At 46.5% G+C, this 20,207-nt stretch overlaps 1 protein-coding gene across 1 annotated transcript; it reads left to right on the top strand.

The window, feature by feature from the left end:
* Nucleotides 1-780: 780 nt before the first annotated feature.
* LOC115309983 (monocarboxylate transporter 9-like) lies at nucleotides 781-19,446 on the top strand. Its single transcript, XM_029968254.2, has 4 exons — nucleotides 781-1,006; nucleotides 1,589-1,732; nucleotides 12,287-13,132; nucleotides 19,313-19,446. The coding sequence occupies exons 1-4, from the start codon at nucleotides 781-783 to the stop codon at nucleotides 19,444-19,446; spliced, it is 1,350 nt and encodes a 449-aa protein (XP_029824114.2).
* The last annotated feature ends 761 nt before the right edge of the window (nucleotides 19,447-20,207 follow it).

Here is a 20,207-nt window from a genome sequence, read left to right as displayed (position 1 = left end):
ACGCCATTGAGATATCACGCTGACATACATTGGAACACGCTCTGCGCTGATCTGCGTCGCAATGGTCGAACGCATTTCCCATATCTTACAGAAGAAATGAGACCAGTGAATTACCAGAACTAAAACGCTGGTGATAGGATTCAAAACTTGAGACTGGTTACTGCAAGTTTCAAGCGACGTCAGATATAATGACGTTCCATTACAGGAAAACACGCTTTTCTGCACACCATGTAAATATTTCTAGGGAGGTTTGAGTAGGTACCGAATGTGGTACAAAAATTCAAGGTGTACGTCGAGGCTCACGTCAATACACCTGGGCACAGGAAGAAGACACAGCGCATCTAGTTCTTTGCATGGGTGCTGTCTCAGTAAAAAACAAAATTTTCGCCCTGGTAAGGGTTATCTTATTCATTCCAGTGTATCTAGATTTGGTACAACAGTAAACGGCTTTAAAATCACCCTGGCACTGCGTGTGGAATTTCGCGGTTTTTGACGAATTGTCGGGATCCTTGATGCGAATATTTATTTATTTTTTCTGAGTTGGACATATTTGTCGAAAATGCCGAACAATCGACAACTGTTTTTGCCTGAGCGACAACAAGTATATCTGAAATATACCCTCCGTTTTTATCCAGCAAATATTTATAAGATAAGAAGAGCCAAGGCAGGATCTAACAATACTGAGGCTACTAATTTCACTATCGTTCCTTGGTGCCTATTTTTATTTTCATTATTGCAATCTTAAAAAGAACTTTCATTCTTCAGGTTGAAAATTTCAACATGGCTCTCACTGAAGTGTCACCGCTGAAAAGCACCGTGGAAAATCCGCAGCCCCAGGTTACTTCGTGGCACGTGATTTTGATTGTTGGCTGCATCACATTCTTAGCCCTTGGTGCCCTAGAATCCATGGGATATTTGTTCATCGAATACGCCAATGAATTCGATGTTGACAGAAGAGCCGCTGAGTGGCCAAATAGCGTCATGACCGCCTTGGGAAGTTCGGTAGGTACGTCGATGTTTTCTTGTACCCATTTGTAGAAGTTTGCTGTGTGTAAGTAATTCAACGCAGGATGGTAAAAAAGGCAATAATAAAATATTGTCACGTATGTCAAAGTTCCACAATCTCTTACAAGCTTTGCACATTTAAGCTGTAATAAAAGCTTAACAGGGGCTATTTACGGAGTTTTCACGGTTCCTTGTGTTCGTGCCATACGGATATTATAAACAAAAGTTTATAGCGTTGCGTCCTATGTTTAAAGCCACTACGTGTGGAGCTGTAATTTATCTAACTTGGGAATATAACTTCTAGGGAGACCTCTTGAATGGCGAAGAAACTTATATTCAAAATATTTCTATAAAAATTAACGTTACACCTTCTTAACGCGCTTGTGCTGGTATGCCACATCGGGTGGCACTCAGTTCGTCGAACGATGTTTTAGCGAGCAAATCCCCTCGCCCGCTGAAACGTCAGATTTTAACAGGAACGCAAATTGTTTAAAATGACTAGCCCACACTCGAAGTGTTCTAGTGAAAGGTAAATCGACTTGATATAATCTGGGCCATATTAACAAATGTTTTTTTTTTTCAGCTCTGTTCCTGCCACTTTTGCATAAAAGGTTTTCAATTATATTCGTCATGGTGGCAGGAAGCATACTTGCAGTAACGGGCCTTATAGCTTCTGGCTTTACAAGAGATATAAGAATGATTGTTTTTACCATGGGCGTGCTTCATGGTAAGTATCGTACATTAACTCCATTTATGCATGCGATTGTATGCATAAATGTACCTACCAATAGAAGTGTCCGGTGTGACGGGAAATTATGATTTCATAATGGAGATTAAGACCATAGAGATTACTGGATAGTTATACAGAAAGTAACGCTGAAAGATAACCAAATATTTTACCAAGACCACCAGACTAACTCTCCGGCATAAGACGATTTCACAGGCCCCACGAGCGCGTAGCACGCATTAGCCGCGTGCTCGTCGGGCCAATCCAATTTCTCATCACCAGTGCCACCTTTCTCTGCGGGGATATAAGCAAGAGCGTGATGACGTGACAAAAGAGAAGTATCAAAAACCACGTAGCTTCAAACAGTGTTGTACGGAAAGGCATTACAAGGAACGGTGTTACTGGAACGCGTTCCTTTCAGGAGGAAAGGGGAAACGCCGCCGTTCTATTTTGCATGGGTGGAACTGGAACGGGAACTCGTTCCATTTTTACTGGAACGGAAAAAAGAGCAGCGTTCCGTTTTCTTTCGTCCAGTGGGGTAATTTTTTTTTATTTGCAAGAGGGAAATTATAAAAAAGTATAAAAACAATATCATTACAAAAACCAGGATCTCGTTAACATCTTTGTTACTAATCTTAGGGTTTATATTGGGGGTTCTCTCTTGGTAATAGTTGGGTGCAGGAGAGCTAGTGGAAATTGATTATTTTTTCAGTGACCAGGACTGCTACACAAGAGCAAAATGTTTAGTCGAAAGAAAAGGCACACAAAGATAGACGACTCAAACTTAGCTACTTTCTTTGCTTCCATCAACCCTCGCACACCCAGTGATCCAAGGCCGGCTATAACCATGAGTAAACTTCCTCAAAGAGACCTACAGTTAAAACAAAAGAATAGGTTTCCAGACATCAAAGGAACCCTTGTAACCCGAAGATTGGTCACTTAAAAGATACATAAAAATTAACCTTTATTCCATCTCTCGCTGTCCGCACCTTCAAACTGAACAGTGAATCCAACCTTCCCGAGAAGGACTGGTAGTTTTCAAGACTCACCTTTCAAAAGCCCTAGCCTCTTCTTTACTTGGTTGTCTTGCGGATAGCAACATAAAAAAAAAACAAAAAAAAAAACTGTGGTTAAGTTCGCACAAGGGACTCTGTTAGATAGAGACGTGTGAGGTTGTTGTAAAACGATTGTGCGGTGTGAGGTAACAGTACATTTGGCTCCTCTTAATCGCCCACCGCAAACATGATAATGGTTAAAAAATGAGATTTTTAAGGAGTATATCTACAAATGAAACCCTTGCTTTCGCTTGTTTTCTTCCCCTGGGGCCCTAATCTTGACACTCGATGAAACAGACGGCGAGAAATTCGGCGGCCGTGATTGGCCGACGCCGCACTTGACCTTGGCGGTGGCCAATCACAGTTACTCGATTTCTCGCCGACTTCTTCGCCAAGTGTCCAGATTAGGTCCTTTGGGGCTCTAAGCTGGACACTCGGCGAAAAAGTCGGCGAGATTTCTGACGGCCACGATTGGCGAGCACCAAGGTCTAGCGCAACGCTCGCCAATCGCGGCGGTCAGAAATCTTACCGACGATCTCGCCAAATGTCCAGCTTAGGTCGCCGTGTCCTTCCACCACGGCATTCAAATTCGAATGTTGCCATTTGATAGAATAGACACAAAAAATATTTGTTTGATCTAATTGAATATGGTAATCATCAAAATACAAATGTAACGTATATGTAAAGATACGTTCCATTTTTTAAACTCTAATGCGAACGAGTTTCTTTTTTCACAAATGAAAGTTCATGTAACGGGAACGCGTTCCAAAATTCAGAAAGAACGAGGAACGTGCTTTCGTTCCTTTTTTTTCAGGAACGTGTACAACACTGGCTTAAACCACACTGTCAGCTTAGGGGTAAACGGTTATATATCGCTCGGGACGCCTTTTTTGCACGTCGTCGGGGCGTGGTCACGTGAAAACAGGGATCTCGCGACCACCTACGCGCGCCCTCGCCCTCTCCCATTCCACCCCCCCCCCCTCACCCCGCCCAAAGTTCTAGTTTTTATTTTGATCGTTTCTCTCTCCCAGATTTTTTTTTTCGTTTCTGTGGCTTTTTTACTTCAACATTTCTTTTTTTTTTCCTTTTTTTTTTATGTTTTGGAGGAGCAGGTGGAGGGATTCTTGCGAAACAAAACCACGCTGGTGGAGTCGCGCGCGCAAGGTTGGATAACGACAAAGAAGCCGCGCTCCGGAAGTGCGGGAAAAATCCTGACAAGGTTAAAACAGAATATGTTGTAAAATAAGCCCCTAAAAACACCCCCATATTTAGAGAATAATAAATACCGGAAATGTTACGATAACGAAAGAGGAACATTGAAGACAAGCAGACGCACAGGCTTTCTACTTTCCGCTAAATTTAGCGGAAAAATATTGTTGCCGAATTTAGTGGGAAAATTGTTCCGCTAAATTCAGCGGAGAAATTTTACCGCTCAATCTAGCGGGGCACTTTTTTCACTACATTTGGTGGGGACACCTTCCCGCTAAATTGAGCAGAGAGTTTATTTGGTAGATATAGCGGGGAAATTATTCCGCTAAATTTAGCGTGGAAATTTTTCCGCTAAATTTATCGGGGAAATCGTTCCGCTAAATTTAGCGCAAAAAATTCCCTGCTCCTCCCTGGTGACGTCACTTGAGACCCTCGTGACGTAACACATGACGTTACGTGTGACGTTATTATGGGCAACGTCCCCTAATGCAACGCTCGGTTATGCTGATGGTGACGACGACGCTGACGCCGAGGCCGTTAAAGCCGGAAACGGGCGGCTAAGAGCTACGCTCTAAAATTAACTTGAAGTCGGTATTCATTAGCTTGCTGCATGTCACCACTCACTCTGAGGTAATACTTCGGTCACATCTATATAAAAAAAAGAACGATTTTACGTAGAAAAAAAAATGGGAAAAACCACATCTGCGTCAAAAGACTCGCTTACTAGACTCGCCACCACAAAGTAAGATGGTAACTGCTTCGGCAGCATCTGGATATTAACGTACAGATCAGAGATTAATTTCAGCGCGTTGTCAAAATTCAGTTTTGTATCGCAAAAAAAAAAAAAAGAACGAAACAAACAAACAAACAAAACGCGAAGAGAAATGCCCTGGAGTGAGAGAGGAGAATGTGGCGACAATAAAAACTTTCAGCCTTTCCACCCTGGTGAAGAAGGAAGACCAGCGAAGCTGTACTATGGTGGGAATGAAAGAATGGCCGGCCGCAAGTCGGCAATCGAGAGTGGAAAGGCTGGAAAGATTGCCGCCATCTAGGAGCGACGGCGGCAACCAGACCACCGGCGATCTGGTTGTCTGGTTGCCGCCGTCGCTCGCAGATGGCGGTAGCTGTCCATATTTTTGTGTGGACATTTTTCTTGCCGGCGGACAGGATACTGGGGAAGCTAGCCCCTAGCAGCTCCGGTGTAAAAACAGGAATTGAGAAGATGGGGGAGGGAGGGTGAAAGGGGCACGTAGGTGGTTAGTGATCCTGGTTGTCATGTGACTGCTCCCTGATGACGTGCAAAAGAGGCGTCCCATATCGCTCCCGGCGATTCGTTGGCTGAAGCATGTTACCGCCCTGCAAAATGAAAACATGTGTAGCGGAGCCCCTCCGGGCGGACGCTTTATTTTAGTTGACGTACACGGAGACGCTACTCGCAGGAAAAGAGGCCCTGCGAAGCATGTGACATGATAGCGCCTCTTGATTGCTCCGGCCCATGCGCACTATCTGCGAATCTAGTACAAACATGTCTCTAGCATTCTCAATTTAATACCCCCACCTGTCCCCAGGTGCGCTCTACTTGTTTTTTTTTTATTATTTGTTGTAACGCTCTGTAGAAATTGCGCTCTGGCAAATTAATTAACTTGTGAGTTATCGGTGTGTACACGTCCCAATAACGGCACAGTGGTAGCATCAATTTGGCAAGATTTCTATCTTGATAACTTTAAAGACACACAATTATTGCAACGTATTTTAGAGCACAGCTCTTAGGGGCCCGTTTCCAGCCTGAGCGGCGTCGGCGTCGGCGTAACCGGGGGGGGGGGGGGGGGGGGTCACGTGACCCCCGAGGTCACGTTGTGAGGAGTGTCTGGCGAAGGACTATGCCAGGCGCACGTGCCGCGCACTTGCCGCGAGGGGACGAACACGGAATGGGAAAGACGACGAGGACGGACCGGGGGAACGTGCAGTTAGGTTCTGGGATTAAGGACGGACAGTAAAGGTTCCATCCTAACAAGTGGGGACTCGTCCGGGATCGAAGATGGACAACCTGGAGGTGCCAGATGAACTGATAGCCCGCCTTTTGAGACAAACCGACGGATCCGTGATGCAGCGGGAGCGAGCTTCTGTTCAAGTGCGCCAACTGCATCTGACTGCTGCAGTGCCCCCAGCACACGAACCCGAGGTGACCGCGGCTGCAGTCCACCCGTCTGGCGGCCCTCTGCCGAGAATTGCGGCGCAGTTGCCGAAGTTCACAGGCTTCAGTGATCGACAGTCGCCCGAAGAATTTATCGAGAGGCTGGAAAACTTTTGCTTGATTACGGGAGTCACCACTGAAAACCGTCTCAGCCAGGTCGTTCCGGCTGCACTGGATGGGAGCGCCAAATTATGGTGGCGTTTTATCGGTAACTTCGGCAGTTGGGATGATTTCAAGACGGCGTTTCGTGCCGAGTTGGCCTCAATCGACGCCAAGCGACGTCTAAAGGACGAGTTGAGACACCGCACTCAACACCCCGAGGAGAACCTCAAGGAATTCATTTACACCATCGCCGAATTTTACGAAAGAATCGGGGAAGAGGTGCCCGACTCAGAAAAGGTCGACCGCGTGCTACGCCAAATGCATCCCCAGCTCCAGGATTTGGCGGAAGGGACGCAGTACGCGAATTTGAGCGAGCTTGCCAAGGTAGCGGACGGCCTCATGGAGCGTGCCTGGCGGCGTCTTCAGTACAAACCGCCCCCCACAAGAAGCAACCAGGTGGCCTGTGACCTAGCTTTCCGGGCACAAGGTAACAGCGACTTCCCCGGGACGGACACTGCATTTCCCGCTACTTTCGCACCGGCTCTAGCAGCGGCTGTGTCATCTGCAACAGTCGCTATGCCGTCGACGTATCGCTGGCCACTCCACCCTGCGGCAATCGAACCAGCCTACTACAGGGACCAGCTTTCAAGGCCCACAACCTCATGGGGGAGTTGCAGATTCAGTTCTGCCGATGTCTCAGTGGCATCAGCGCCAACAAGGAGTCGACCGTTGCCAGAGATGTGGAGGAATCGGTCACTCCGCTCGCACCTGTGCCACGGGTCGGCGTTTGGGTCCAGGTCTCTGCTTCAGGTGCCAACAGCCTGGCCATTTTCAAGCACAGTGTCCGGGAAACGGACACTACTAGATGCTGTCCCGGTGAGCATCTACGACAGAGCGCTGCAAGTGGTGACTACTTCCGGGGGAAAAGAGCCTCTCCTTGACGTTACCACTGTGTCATCAACGTTCAAGGCGCTGCTGGACACAGGCTCCAGCGTCAGTCTCTTGGGTCGGCCGGCCATCGCAGCTGCTCAAGCCACATGTGCCACTCAAAAAAGGGAAATGCGCACGCTGCGACTGGCAACAGGGTGGTCCCAGTCCACTGCATCTCTTCGGTGCAAGATCCGGTGGGCGACCGGTTCCCGGAGACAACGGTTTCTGTGTATACCCGACCTCTGCAGAGACATTGTTTTAGGAAGGGATTTCCTTACAGTGACAGATATCTCCTTGCATGTGGCGCTTGGGGGATGGACATTGGAACAGAGCCCCACCGCACTGTTCCATTTGTGAAGGCCGTAAAGCAAGCAAGCAGCGAACTCGGGGCAGAAGAATATTCGTACTCCCTGGAGAACCTCTTCAAAGAGGAGTCAACTTGCGCCACCACATCCAGCCATAGTGCTACCGAAGGCGATGGAGACTCTGCAAAGACACCGGGAGTGTATGCTCCTATAAAGAAATTGTTGGAGATCTTTGGGCCAATCTTCACCAAAACTCCCGGCTGCACTACCCTTGCCGAGCACCGAATTGACACAGGAGACAGTCCACCCGTTCGTTGCAAGTTGCGCCGCGTCAATTCCAAGAAACAAAAGATCATTGACAGTTGCCTTCAAGACTTGCGGGAACAGGGACTTGTGCGTTGGAGCACAAGTGAGTGGACCAGTGCACCTGTTCTGGTGGCCAAAAAGTGCGGAGGCTTTCGCCTGGCCATAGACTACCGGCCGCTCAACGCACGCACCAGAGTGCCAGTGTATCCAATGCCCCGAACTGACTGGCTGCTGGCACAACTCGGGAGAGCAGAGTGGTTCTCAAGCTTCGACCTTTCGCAGGTTTTTTTCCAAATTCCTGTGCGCGAGGACGACATTCCGAAGACGGCGTTCATATGCCACCAGGGCACCTTCGAATTTACAAGGATGCCGTTTGGTGTTGCAGGTGGTCCAGCCTCCTTCCAAACGCTGATGGACAGAGTCCTGGATGGAATCAACCACCCATTTGCTATGGCGTTTATGGACGATGTACTTGTGTATTCAGAGACGCTGGACAGCCATGTTGCACATGTCCGAGAAGTCCTGGAGCGCATCAGATCAGCAGGACTCACCATGAACCCCGACAAGGTTCAGGTGTGCTGCCAGTCGCTGAAGTTTTTGGGTCATGTAATAAGCACTGGACAATGTAGGCCGGACGAGGGGAAGGTGTTGGCGGTGCTCGACTGCCCCCGACCTACCACAGTCAAGCAGCTGCAAGCCTTTCTGGGTTTGGTTGGCTATTAACGGAACTTTATCAAACAGTTCTCCATTATTGCCCGCCCCCTCACCGATCTCTTGAGAAATGACCGAAAGGGGATCTGGAATCACCAGCAGGAGCATGCCTTCACCCTGCTCAAGGATGCACTGGCTCACGATGCGGTGATGAGTTTGCCAGACCTGAATCGGCCCTTCGTCGTCGAAACAGATGCCAGCGGAGTTGGCATAGCTGCAGTGCTTCTACAGCAAGGCCCCGACCAACTGCAACCGGTGTCCTTCATCAGCAGGATGCTTACTGAATCTGAGCGACGTTACACCGTCCAGGAGTGGGAGTGTCTGGCAGTGGTCTGGGCAGTAGACAAGTTCAGACCTTACCTCGAGTTTACCGAGTTTGGAATCCACTGCGACCACTCCTCACTATCCTGGATGTTCAGCACCGACCAGGCCTCTCCAAGAGTCGAGCGTTGAGTGCTTCGACTCCAGGGCTTCAACTGCAAAATCAAGCACTGGAGAGGGCTTGCGAATATCCCAGCAGATGCCGTCAGTAGGGCACCTCTCCAGCAGGTAGACATACCTGATCAGAGCCTGCCTGAAACGCTGTTTCCCATCTGTGCACCTGAGTCGGAGCCTCAGATCACCTTTGAGGCAGCTGCAGCAGTGTTCCTGATCGACGATGTCACCTGCTTGAGCGGCAGAGAAAGATTAATTGACGAGCAAAAGCAGGACACTCTTTTGTCGAGGCTCCTGAGTGTTAAAGAAGGCATAAAGCTTCCTGATGATGACCCTGACCGGCGCCTACTGGCGGACTTGGCGGAAACAACCGAAGTAGAAGCCAACGGCCTCCTCGTTCAACTACGCGGGGAAAGAAAGGTGCCCTGGCTCCCTACCCATCTTCGCCCATTGACACTTAAGATGTCACATGACCATCCCACAAGCGCTCACGCAGGTTTTTTCAAAACTCTAAAACGCGTCTCTTCCCGCTTTGTCTGGTTGGGAATGAGAGCTGACGTCGCCGGGCACGTTCGTTGCTGTCAAGTGTGCCAACGCACTAAGCCCGCCGCCAGAAGCCACAAGGGCTTATGAGCATGAGCAGTCAGTGGGCCACTGCACCGATGGAGGAGCTAAGTGTGGACATTGTAGGACCTCTGCCCACCACACCTAGACGCAACAAACACTTTTTGGTGATAATCGACAAATTCAGAAAGTTTATCGAACTTTTTCCTTTACGAACAGCAACCAGCAAAACCATTATAGAGTGCATGGTGCAAGTTTTCTGCCGACACGGCACACCTGTTTCCATCTCCAGTGACAACGGCAAGCCATTCGTCAGTAAACTGTGGCGAGGTCTTTTAAGTCACTGGGGGATCGCCGACCGCCACACTGTGCCATACAGGCCATCAGCACAAATGGTAGAGAGGCACAATGGCACGGTGAAGGAGAGCCTTAGAGCATATTGTTCTACCCACAGAGACTGGGACCAGCACATTCCTGAAATCGCTTTCGCGATGCGCACGGCAGAAAGCGTCGTCACCGGATTTACCCCGGCCTTCCTTTGCTACGGCCGAGAGCTTCGCACCCCGTGGGAAGTGGCGGGACTCAAGGATGACAGCGAGCCACCAGCTTCAGAAAGTCATGCTTTTGCGGCGGAAGTCACTCGGCGCCTGCACGACGCACTCGATTTCGCTCGGGATCACCAAGAGAAAGCAAGGCAGGCCCAGAAAACTTATTATGACCGGCACCGGGAGCCTGCAAAAATACGTCAAGGTGACCTTGTCCTCCTTGATGCCCACACATTGAGCGATGCGGCCAAAGGCCTTACTGCGAAGCTTGCTCCACGCCGCACGGGGCCCTTCCGTGTGGTCCAGTGCCTGGGTGCTAACGACTTTGTGCTTAAGGACCCAGTTACTGGGCGAAACCGACACGTGGCTAACGCGGACCAGCTAACACCGTACCACGAGCCAGTTCCAGATATACTCCCGTCTGGTTCACGTCTCAAGAGGGGGAGACCTGTGAGGAGTGTCTGGCTAAGGACTATGCCAGGCGCACGTGCCGCGCACGTGCCGCGAGAGAACGAACACGGAGTGGGAAAGACGACGAGGACGGACCGGGGGAACGTGCAGTGACATTCTGGGATTAAGGACGGACAGTAAAGGTTCCATCCTAACAAAGTAACTCGCCCCCCCGAGGTCACGCGACCCCCCCCCCCCCCCCCCCGAGGTCACGTGATCCCCCCCGAGGTCATGTGATCCCCCCGAGGTCACGTGATCCCCCCTAGGTCACGTGATCCCCCCGAGGTCACGTGATCCCCCCAGGTCACGTGACCCCCCCCCCGACGTCACGTGACCACCCCTCCCCCGAGATCACGGGACCCCCCGGGGTCACGTGACTACCCGCGGGTGACGTGACCCCCTCAGTACCCTTCCATACTCCTCCTCAAGAGCTGCGCTCCAATTCGGCATTACAGGGATTTGTAAATGGCTTTCATTTTTTTACAGATTCTGTTAGTACGTATCATTGTCCCCAATTGCAAGAGTTTAAAAAAAATCGGGGATGGCTTTTTTTAGCGATTTTCGAAATACTCGGTATCAGAAAAAACTGTGCCATTAGAGAGTTTCTTGTATTTTTTCCCGCTAACCAGGTCATTCATATTTAGTTCAACGATGAACCTCATGCAGGGGAAAAAGCTGGCAAAGGTTGAAAATCCTATCATATTTAGATGTGAAGGAGAAAAAATATCAAAGTTAAGCGTTATATTACGCTATGTGCCATGTTTGCGATCTTTCTTTGCAAACTAACGACGTCAATGGGAAATTGTAGTAGACCGTTTCCGCAGCAGCCCGCTAAGCACCCGGATAGCGCTCCGTAATCCGCCACGAGACCTTGAACTATGCAGAGAAGGCTGGCGGCGCGCATGCGCAGCTGCGGCGTTTTCTACACGGATACCGTAGCGGAGGAGAAAAACGGTCTACTACAATTCCCTAGTACTTCGTGGTAAATACTTTGGGTCAATCCTCCCCATCCGTAATCCACCAATGAATATTTCTAGACCCGAAGTTGTTTCGTTGGAGGTGTCCGAAACGCCAACTACTTGCAATCCGCAGAAACCGTTCCGGACTGAGAGTGTTCTTTTAAATTTATCCCAAAAAGCGTCATTATAATTTTTTTTTTTCTTCGGGGAAAAAGAAAATGTCGGTTTTGTTTTGATAAGTACTCAGTTAAGAAAATATTTTTTCGACAAAATTAGAAATAGTTATTGGACGTGGTCGCTGAACTCTGAAAACAGCAATATCACCTTCGTTTATTTGACTATTTTCACAGGCTCTTAAAGTGTTTTCTCTTCTTTATTATTATTCCAACTATTTTATATAGTTGTAATATTAAGTTTCATTGTATTTTATATTGTTCAAGTTTTTAATTTTCTATTTCTTGGAACCGTATTTGCTGCATGTGGGACTTCAGGTTATAAATTATAGTATGTCCTCACACGTCAGCTATTTCATTATTATAGAAAACTGAGAAACTCAAGCCGTATCCCCATTTAAATTTTGTTACAAGACTTTTATCAGGGACTTCAACAGTTTACTTGAAGTTTAATAACAGGTCTTGTTTGTAAGTGCTTATTTAAAAGTTTATAATTAACTTTGAAACAGAACCCTGGGGAGCCACGCTAATATTGTATTCTCAAACGCACGATGCTGTTTCGGCACTTTTTTGCTGAAACTTACAATAATTATTCAGGGTTTCCTTCTACTTGCAGGTCTTGGAGCCGGTACAGTTAACGCATCCGCAAGTGTTCTGACGGCTATGCATTTCGAGGAACTGAGAGGATTTGCTCTCGGTTGTGTGGCAATTGGTAACACACTAGCAGGACTCGTCTTCCCCCTGCTACTTAAATTACTGACGGAAACCTACAGCTTTCGATATTCTTTCGTTATTTGGGGTGCTTTGGAAATGAACCTTGTTCCTATTTCATGCCTGCTCAAGGTACCACCAGCATACAGGCCCAAGTCAGGTAGAATGTCCTCACCGTCACCCACGATTTCTACGCCATTTGTTGGTGGCCAAGATCCACATAATGGCACCACCCAGGAGAGGTCCTGTAGGGCTGAAGAGCCTGGTCATATGCGCTTCCTAACAAATGTAATGACCCTGGCGCAGAACCCTGTCTTCTACGTACTCATCGCAACGGCATGCCTGTCCTCGATGGTGCAGTTGACGTTATTCACATCAATGATTGACTTCGCCGTGGATCAGGGAAGTTCGATATCTGATGCGTCGTGGCTCACGCCCTGTTACTTATTCTCGTGTTCCTTGGCACATATTAGTTTGCCTCTATTAGCCGACAAAGGATACCAACCACGGGGTGTGGTTCTGACTGAGTGTCTGTTCACCAGCGGTGGTGCACTGTTGCTTCTGCCGCACGCCAGAAGCTTCTGGATTATTCTGCTCCTTGTAGTTCTTCAAGCGGCCGGTTATGCTGGTGGTGAGACACTGCAAGAAGTCCTGACGATCGACTCTTTCGGCATGAACCGTCTGTTCGTCATGAAAGGCATTCTGGGGACTGCTAAGATTCCATTCTTCTTGTGCGCTCCAGCTTTAATTGGTGAGTTTCCTTTTACTACTATAATCGTTAGAGGTTTAAAACGGCAGTGCGCCTCTTTCGAATGTCGATCCTGTCTCAGAACGGCGGATAACTGAAACTCCTCTCTGCCGTTGAATCAACTTGTCGGTGACTACAACTAATCTCGGTAACTTAATTTAAACAAGCTCTGAGCATTATTTTATAGAAGGGAATCTTATATATGCACCAATAGCACAGTTGATATAAAGGGAATATTAAAGCTAAAGTTCTTGCACTTTTAAATGTAGAATAACATTGGCAGCAGAGGGAGGAGAATTCGTTTCTCGTACAGCCCTATGATTTTGTCAATCTTCAATACAAAGGCTCCTAAATGCATTCCCTTGCTGGTCGCTGTAATAACGTTGGCATCAAATTTAACAGCCTTTTTTTAACTGCATGCAGCGTAACTTTATAGAAACGCTCACGCGCCTACTTCACGAAGGACCACCTGGGCCCGTTTGCTTGAAGCCGGTTAAATTTAACCGCGGTTAAAAGTTAACCGCCCTTTCCTACTAGGTACCTAAAAGTACCTAGCCAAGTTTGACGAGGGCTGGATGAGCGATAGCTCCGTGTTTTATTATGGGGTGATAGCTGGTGTCACCTACTGGCTGTAGCGAACATACGTGGCTTCCGTGGAAAGGTTCCCGAAAAGGGGGGACCCAAAAATGCGCGCTGCCTGGTCCTCGCTACGCAGCGCGGCATATATTTGATCTTAAGAAACAATTTTATTTCTCGTCGTAAAAATAATCGGCCAGGTAAAACTAAATTAACCCTTGTTTGGAAATTTTCTAAATATTTGGCTGCATGAAGGGAAGAAAAGCCTCGTGGAAGTTTCCTTTCGGGTTCGAAAGTGGACGACGAAGTTGAGTCCCAGAAACGATGAGAAAGAAGTGGGCAGTGAAAGGCGGGCAGTACACCGGCAGCATGGTTAGCCAGCATGTAAGAACTGTATATAACACCGTCATATATTGAAGAACCTGTAACTCGGCTCCACTGAAAATTGACCTTTTAGTAAATTACGCGAACATCCAGAAGAACCCTGGAAGTGTAATTCTACGATCCGCGCGCGCTGGCCTTCCACTTATAAAAGATTTGAATTAAATAATCATAAAAAGTCTTTAACGAACGCGCGTGCGCGGCAAAATTTGTTTTAGGCTTTTTGCTTCAGAACAGTTATTACTGCAGACGCCAGCAGGTGCAGCGCGTGTAACTACTCTCGTAGCATGCACCTCGGTGCTTTTGAAATTCAGCAAAAGGTCTATGGGAACGCTCTCTGCTTTTGTGTGCTATAAATACCCGGCCGATTGAGTCAAGGCAATCGACTTTCCAAAGACGTTGCCATGCCGACAACTATCGCGTTCATTTAGGCTTAGGAATGGCCACAGTCGAAAGTCCATCTAAAAAATGCGGTGAGGTCATTGCTCATGTTTTGCGTTGTAAGTTGAGGCAAGCCAACCCGTAAACGTCCTGCACCATGCATTGCTGACTTACGTGCCGGCTACTGCAGCTACTACGACGTATTAGTTCCAAAGCGAGCGGCGCTCACTCACCGGGGCACCGCCATGTTTCCCCGCCGTCCTTATTCTGCCGGTCACGTGACCCGAAATTCCCCCTCGTAGAAAAATCCGGTTAACCGCGGTTAGTTAACCAGCTTCGAGGAAACGGGCCCTGGGGAGCTCGACGAATGACTAGGCCGAAAATATGTTTAGACCTTGAAGTGAATTATGCGCTGTGGCGTTGGCCATGGTGTAATCGCGTAAAGCTCATGTCCAGTCTTCCTGCAAAAATTATGGTTTGAACTGTAAACGTTTATCCTGTCGCACCCCCCCCCCCCCCCCCCCCCCGCTCCCCCATTTATAGCAGTGACTGTCTCTCCAGGTCACCTATGGCAAGGCAGGCGCAAAGGCTTTCTTTGGGAGCAAATGTCAGCGTAATATTGCAATTGTATGAAATGGTGGTTTTATAGTTTGACCGATCCGTTTTTCAAGAAACGCTGCGACGTGAATTTGATAGAAGCGTAAAGATTCGGTTTACACTCCTCTTAGTTCGCTGGTCTAGTAATACTTCTTACCTGAAAAGTATAGATTCCAACTACTTTCTAGTATTAAAAAATAAGAACCTTATTTCTAAATTTCGGGTATATCTTTAAACCGTAAGGCGCAAATATAAACATACACAAAATAAAAGGTGTTTAATATTACGTAATGTACTGGCGCTAGATATCGGACTCCATGGTACATTCGAGCGGAAAAGTAAGGGGGTGGGGTAAAAAGTTCAGCATGTCGCAACTTCATGAGAGAAACTAAGGTTGAAAGTACACGTTGCATGCTTGATATCTACATATAGCGTCATATAACTGCTTCAACCCTTCGTGAATCTAAAAGAAAGAAAATGAAAACAAATTAGCTAATTTTTATTGAATTTTAGTGACCGGGAAGTTTCTTGCCACAAGAGTGGTGTGATATCTCCATTGTAAGCAAAACATTTGACACGTGCAGTACGACACCTAGTAGAGAGTCATTACTCGCATAACGCAGCAGTTATACACAACCGCACACCGGTGCTATGCTCCTCCAGATTAAAACGAGTAGGAGTTTGGAATTGAAGACAGTTTCCCTGAGTTTTACAGCGCGAGGTTTTGCTTCGCGTGCTCCCAGCTACGTGGCACTAGCATATTCAGCCACCGGCCACGCAAATAAGATAGGATGTTAATTTTCAGAAGCAAGAATGTTCGCTAAGCCAAATACAATAATAAAACAAGAAGCACGATATCTGTTTGTGATATTCTGCGCGTAGATGGCACAAGTTCATAAGCACGTGATTGTTTGCAGCACGCCAGAGATGACACCTGATCGATTTTTTTTTGTTCCCACATGCACATTTTCAAGCTACTGACCAGTCAAACTGTAATAAAACCTAAGCAGAGAGACTTTCAGGTTTGCTCTTAGAACAAGAACAGCGTTGTTTGGAATATTTTCCTTGAAGTACGGGCAAAGTATTTGGGGTGGTTTTTGAACACTTAAGCTACTGGATACTAGGCAACATGCAAAGTATCTGAAACATGTTGAAGAATATTAAGCGCCGATACTTGATAATTTATAGGCTGAAATTTTGTGTTTAGTTTACATTCGACTGAGGGAAATGTAAATCCAAAGAGTATGAAGGATCGATTCGATATAATATTTAAAGAATCCAGGCATGCTTCTATCGGGGTGTTAAATTGGATGACGTTAAAGTCTTTTTATTGCCTAATGAGATTTATCTGCAAGGTAATATAATAGATAGATAATAGAACGTACAATTTAAGAGCATGTAGAGGATTACCTTCAAGTATTAAAAGTTAGCTATTTTAATTTAGACTGTGAAGTTTTGTTTGACGTAAAATGTTATGCAAAGCTGCGTTCAGTAGAGGCCGTATAAATGACGTAAGTGCCCGATAAAAAATACAATTGCCACAAGATTGCTAGAAATAAAATATAAAATGGTGGTGCTTGACATCAGGAATGTGCAAATTTGAAAGAAGGATATCACAGAAACAGAAAATATGCAATGTGCTTAAAAGCAACACGACATGGCCATAAACAGCCATGGATAGCTAATCATGTGCGTACATAAGGTTTGGGATTTTGTGGACATATTTTCCATCGCTTTCATTATTACCGGGCGGTTCGTATACACAGTGTTTTTTTTTTTTTCTTTAAGCTTAACAGATTTGCTTAAAAAAGCCGTAAAAGCTACACTTATGCAGCTTGTGCCGGTTGGCGATATGGCCTTGGGAACATAGTATATGGGGCTAATCGTGACCATCAGTCGGCTAATTAAGTCAAACGTGTTAATTACTATTTAATTAGTTAAAATGAATGCTTGATTCGAATTCGAAACTTCCTGAGCGTCATTAAAAATAACTAAAGTCATTTTTAGAAGTATGTTGTGAGCGTAGAAAGCTCAGTAGTCTACTAAATGCACAATCTGAGAGACAGGTGTAAGGCTGGGACTATGATAAGAGGCCCAAAAATCGCGCTGTCGCGTTATCGCGGCAATAGAATCTTAGAATTTAGAAAAAAAGGGTCAGTGTATTCCTCCTTAACCGAAGGAATGAGACTTTCACATATCTTCCTTCAGAATTGGAGTAACCTTGCCCCCTTCAACTAGAGAGGAAAGTTCATCCTCCGTCGATTCGGAGAGGCATTTATAAATGGTGGCTCCTAATTGAGCGTCTATTGTAGGTCTTTCCGGCACGCCATTGACGCTCTGCCACTCCCACCAAAACGCAGAGTTCCGGTAGTTACCGAAGAGGCAAATGCCTCCCGCTCACTGGTGGTCCGCCACTGCTTGCTCGGCAACACTCGACACAAAAGCACCGCATTGAGCATCTAGAAGCGACCAAGCTCACCCAAATAGAACCGACGGTTCCAGGGCACGGTGAGCACCAAATGACCACGGAACACGAGCTTTGCACGTCGTATATTGATTGGCAAATACGGCTGCCCGAGCAGGTGAGAAAGTCCGCACCCCAGACCCAATTTCGTTTCGTGAATAAAAACCCATATATGCCGAAACACACCGAGCCACAATGCTCAGTTAATTTCGCGTCACTTACACGTGCCTATTCTCATATCGCAATTTCTCCGTCGCAAATCCTACACAAGGGATACAAAGCTCTAGGGCCGATATGTAATCCCACAACATTCATATGGTGAACCGAGGGGTCCTCTACAACTCGCCAAAAAAATATCCTAGTGGATAATGCACTGTAGAAGCCCAGTCGAACGAAAACAGTTACACGGTCCACGGCCAGATGGAGCGCGCAAGCAGACTTTAAAAGCCCAGCGCTTTAAGCAAACTACTCCAGATGGCGCTGTTAGCGTCCTATTAAATATTTTTATAAAAAAAATAATATCTTAGCCTAGTAGTGTTACAACATACCCAATACGCACTTTCACCTCCACTGTACTTTCACGCTTCCAATCAAGAGACATGGAGAGGGCAAGACGTCGTTTGTTCGAAACCAAGTCACTAGTAGCATAAAATGTGGAACCTCTGAAGGGTGACAGTTTTCGTGAGAAAGGATTGTTGTATTTTAAATTCAGGACAATTTGATTTAGCTAAAATCGCAATATTAGAGCCTAAGGAACTAATAACGGGCTAGACAGCTTCGCTTACGTTTATTGTACATTACTTGAGGGATGCCATAAACAAGTTCACAGATAACACCAGCGGAGTCCATTGAAATACCTTCCGAATGCAGCAAAGGTAAAATGCGAGCAATGTATATAAACGAATGCTCCTTCTTTCTTTACTTTGCCCCTGTAATTGGGCGGTCTCACTTGTGATTCTCACTCCATGGCCCAGACTGTATTTAACGTCTTGCTCGAGTCACCTGCAGCTTTTCTCTTCCAAGTTTTCGTTTAAAAAACAAAAATACAAAAAAAACACGAAATAGTATACATAACTTGCCAATTCATTCAGTCTATCAGCAGCATTCATTGTGTGAGATGCAAATCTATAGTAATGCTCCTGCAATTGCGGCCATTTTCTTCATTTTCATATACAAGCTGCGATCCATGCGATGCCTGCTTTGTCAACCATGCCTGAAATGTTAGTTGAAGTTTCGCCTGCGGCTTCAGGCCGTACCTCAATAAAGCCACATATGAAAATTTACACTTCTTACGAAAGACGCGCACAAAAATAATTAAAAAGGAAAGAGTGCGCCGAGAGCTAACGTCGTCACAGCCTTCACAGGGCGAGAGGGGCGAGTCAGGGGAAAATTCTGTCCTCGCCATGACGTCACCCCGGTTCGCCGTATGGGGGCGCCGCGTGAACTTCTCGGGGCTAATAGTACGTCCCCCTGACTGTAAAACCCATCTGCGCAAACCCCATAAGTGTAGCGCTCATGGCTTTTTTCTGAACAAATCTGAGAAGCTTAAAAATAAAACAACCTGTTTAATAACACTTAGATATGTGATAAATTATTTATACGAATATAAAGTTTATTACGTCAATAAAATGGTGCGTATTTGGTCCCCGGTATCCACCATAAAATTACGAATTCAAGCCTGACATAACATACCAAAAATAGAAATGTTCTAACAAATGTTGAAATTGACTCGAAATGGTACCCTATGAGACAACCCTAATATACTTGAATTTATAATTTTTCAGGGATCTTCCGAGACGTCCAAGGGTCATACGAAAACCTGTATCACCTAGGAGGCGGATTGCTAATGTTTCCTGCCGTTCTGTGGTTAATGGTAGCGTGTAAAAGAAAACAAAAGCACATTTTTGTGCTTCATTGAAATAACGGCGTTATAAAGTTACGTTTTTTTTTTTTTTTTTTTCTCAAAATGAAGCAGAATCACTTGTTATGCTCAAAGTTTGAGAAAAATTCCCAGCGAACTTTATCTTCAAAGTCCTATAATGCATGAAATCCAGTATGTAGGTGCGATCGTTTCAATTGTTTGGAAGACGGCCGTTTCGTTTGTAAGTACGCCATGTTTTTTTTATAAATTCTGGGGAAACTTAATCGGCGCGTCAAGTGACCAGAGATGGGGATGGCGAAGGGAGTCAAGGGGGGAGGGGAGGTGAGCGGGGGGAAGAGGGGAGTAAGAAAGAGGGAGGGGGAGTGGGCATGGTAGGAGGGTGAGGAGAGGGATTGAGAGAGGGAGGGAAGGGGAAGCGAGGAGAGAGTGATGGGGAGAGAACTTGTGTAGCGTCACGTATTTTGAGCAGGAGAGAGGGAAGAAGGGCACTATGGAGGGTATGTGGAGGTATAGACAAAGCGAGGGGAGGGGAGAAAGGGAAAGGCAGGGATTTGGGGGTAGGTGGCGAGTGAGGGTAGCGAGCGAAGGGATGAAGCAAGAGAATATGTGTGTAACGTGACCTAAAATTTCTTGCTGAATTTATGCAAAAATATTCCAAAAGCCGGGAATCATAATGATAAAAAGGTAAAGTCGGAGCAGTTTTGGGTAAAGTCGGGGCAGTTTTTTTTATCATTGCTGAATTTAGCAGAGAAGTTGAATTTAAGGGGTTGTGCAACAATTTTAACGTTGAAAGAATT

This window comes from Ixodes scapularis, unplaced genomic scaffold (assembly GCF_016920785.2).
Source record: "Ixodes scapularis isolate PalLabHiFi unplaced genomic scaffold, ASM1692078v2 PGA_scaffold1__304_contigs__length_218370807, whole genome shotgun sequence".
In the NCBI taxonomy this organism is placed as follows: Eukaryota; Metazoa; Arthropoda; class Arachnida; order Ixodida; family Ixodidae; genus Ixodes; species Ixodes scapularis.
The sequence above is the reverse complement of the archived record's forward strand: the minus strand, read 5'-3'. Positions and strand labels throughout refer to the sequence as shown.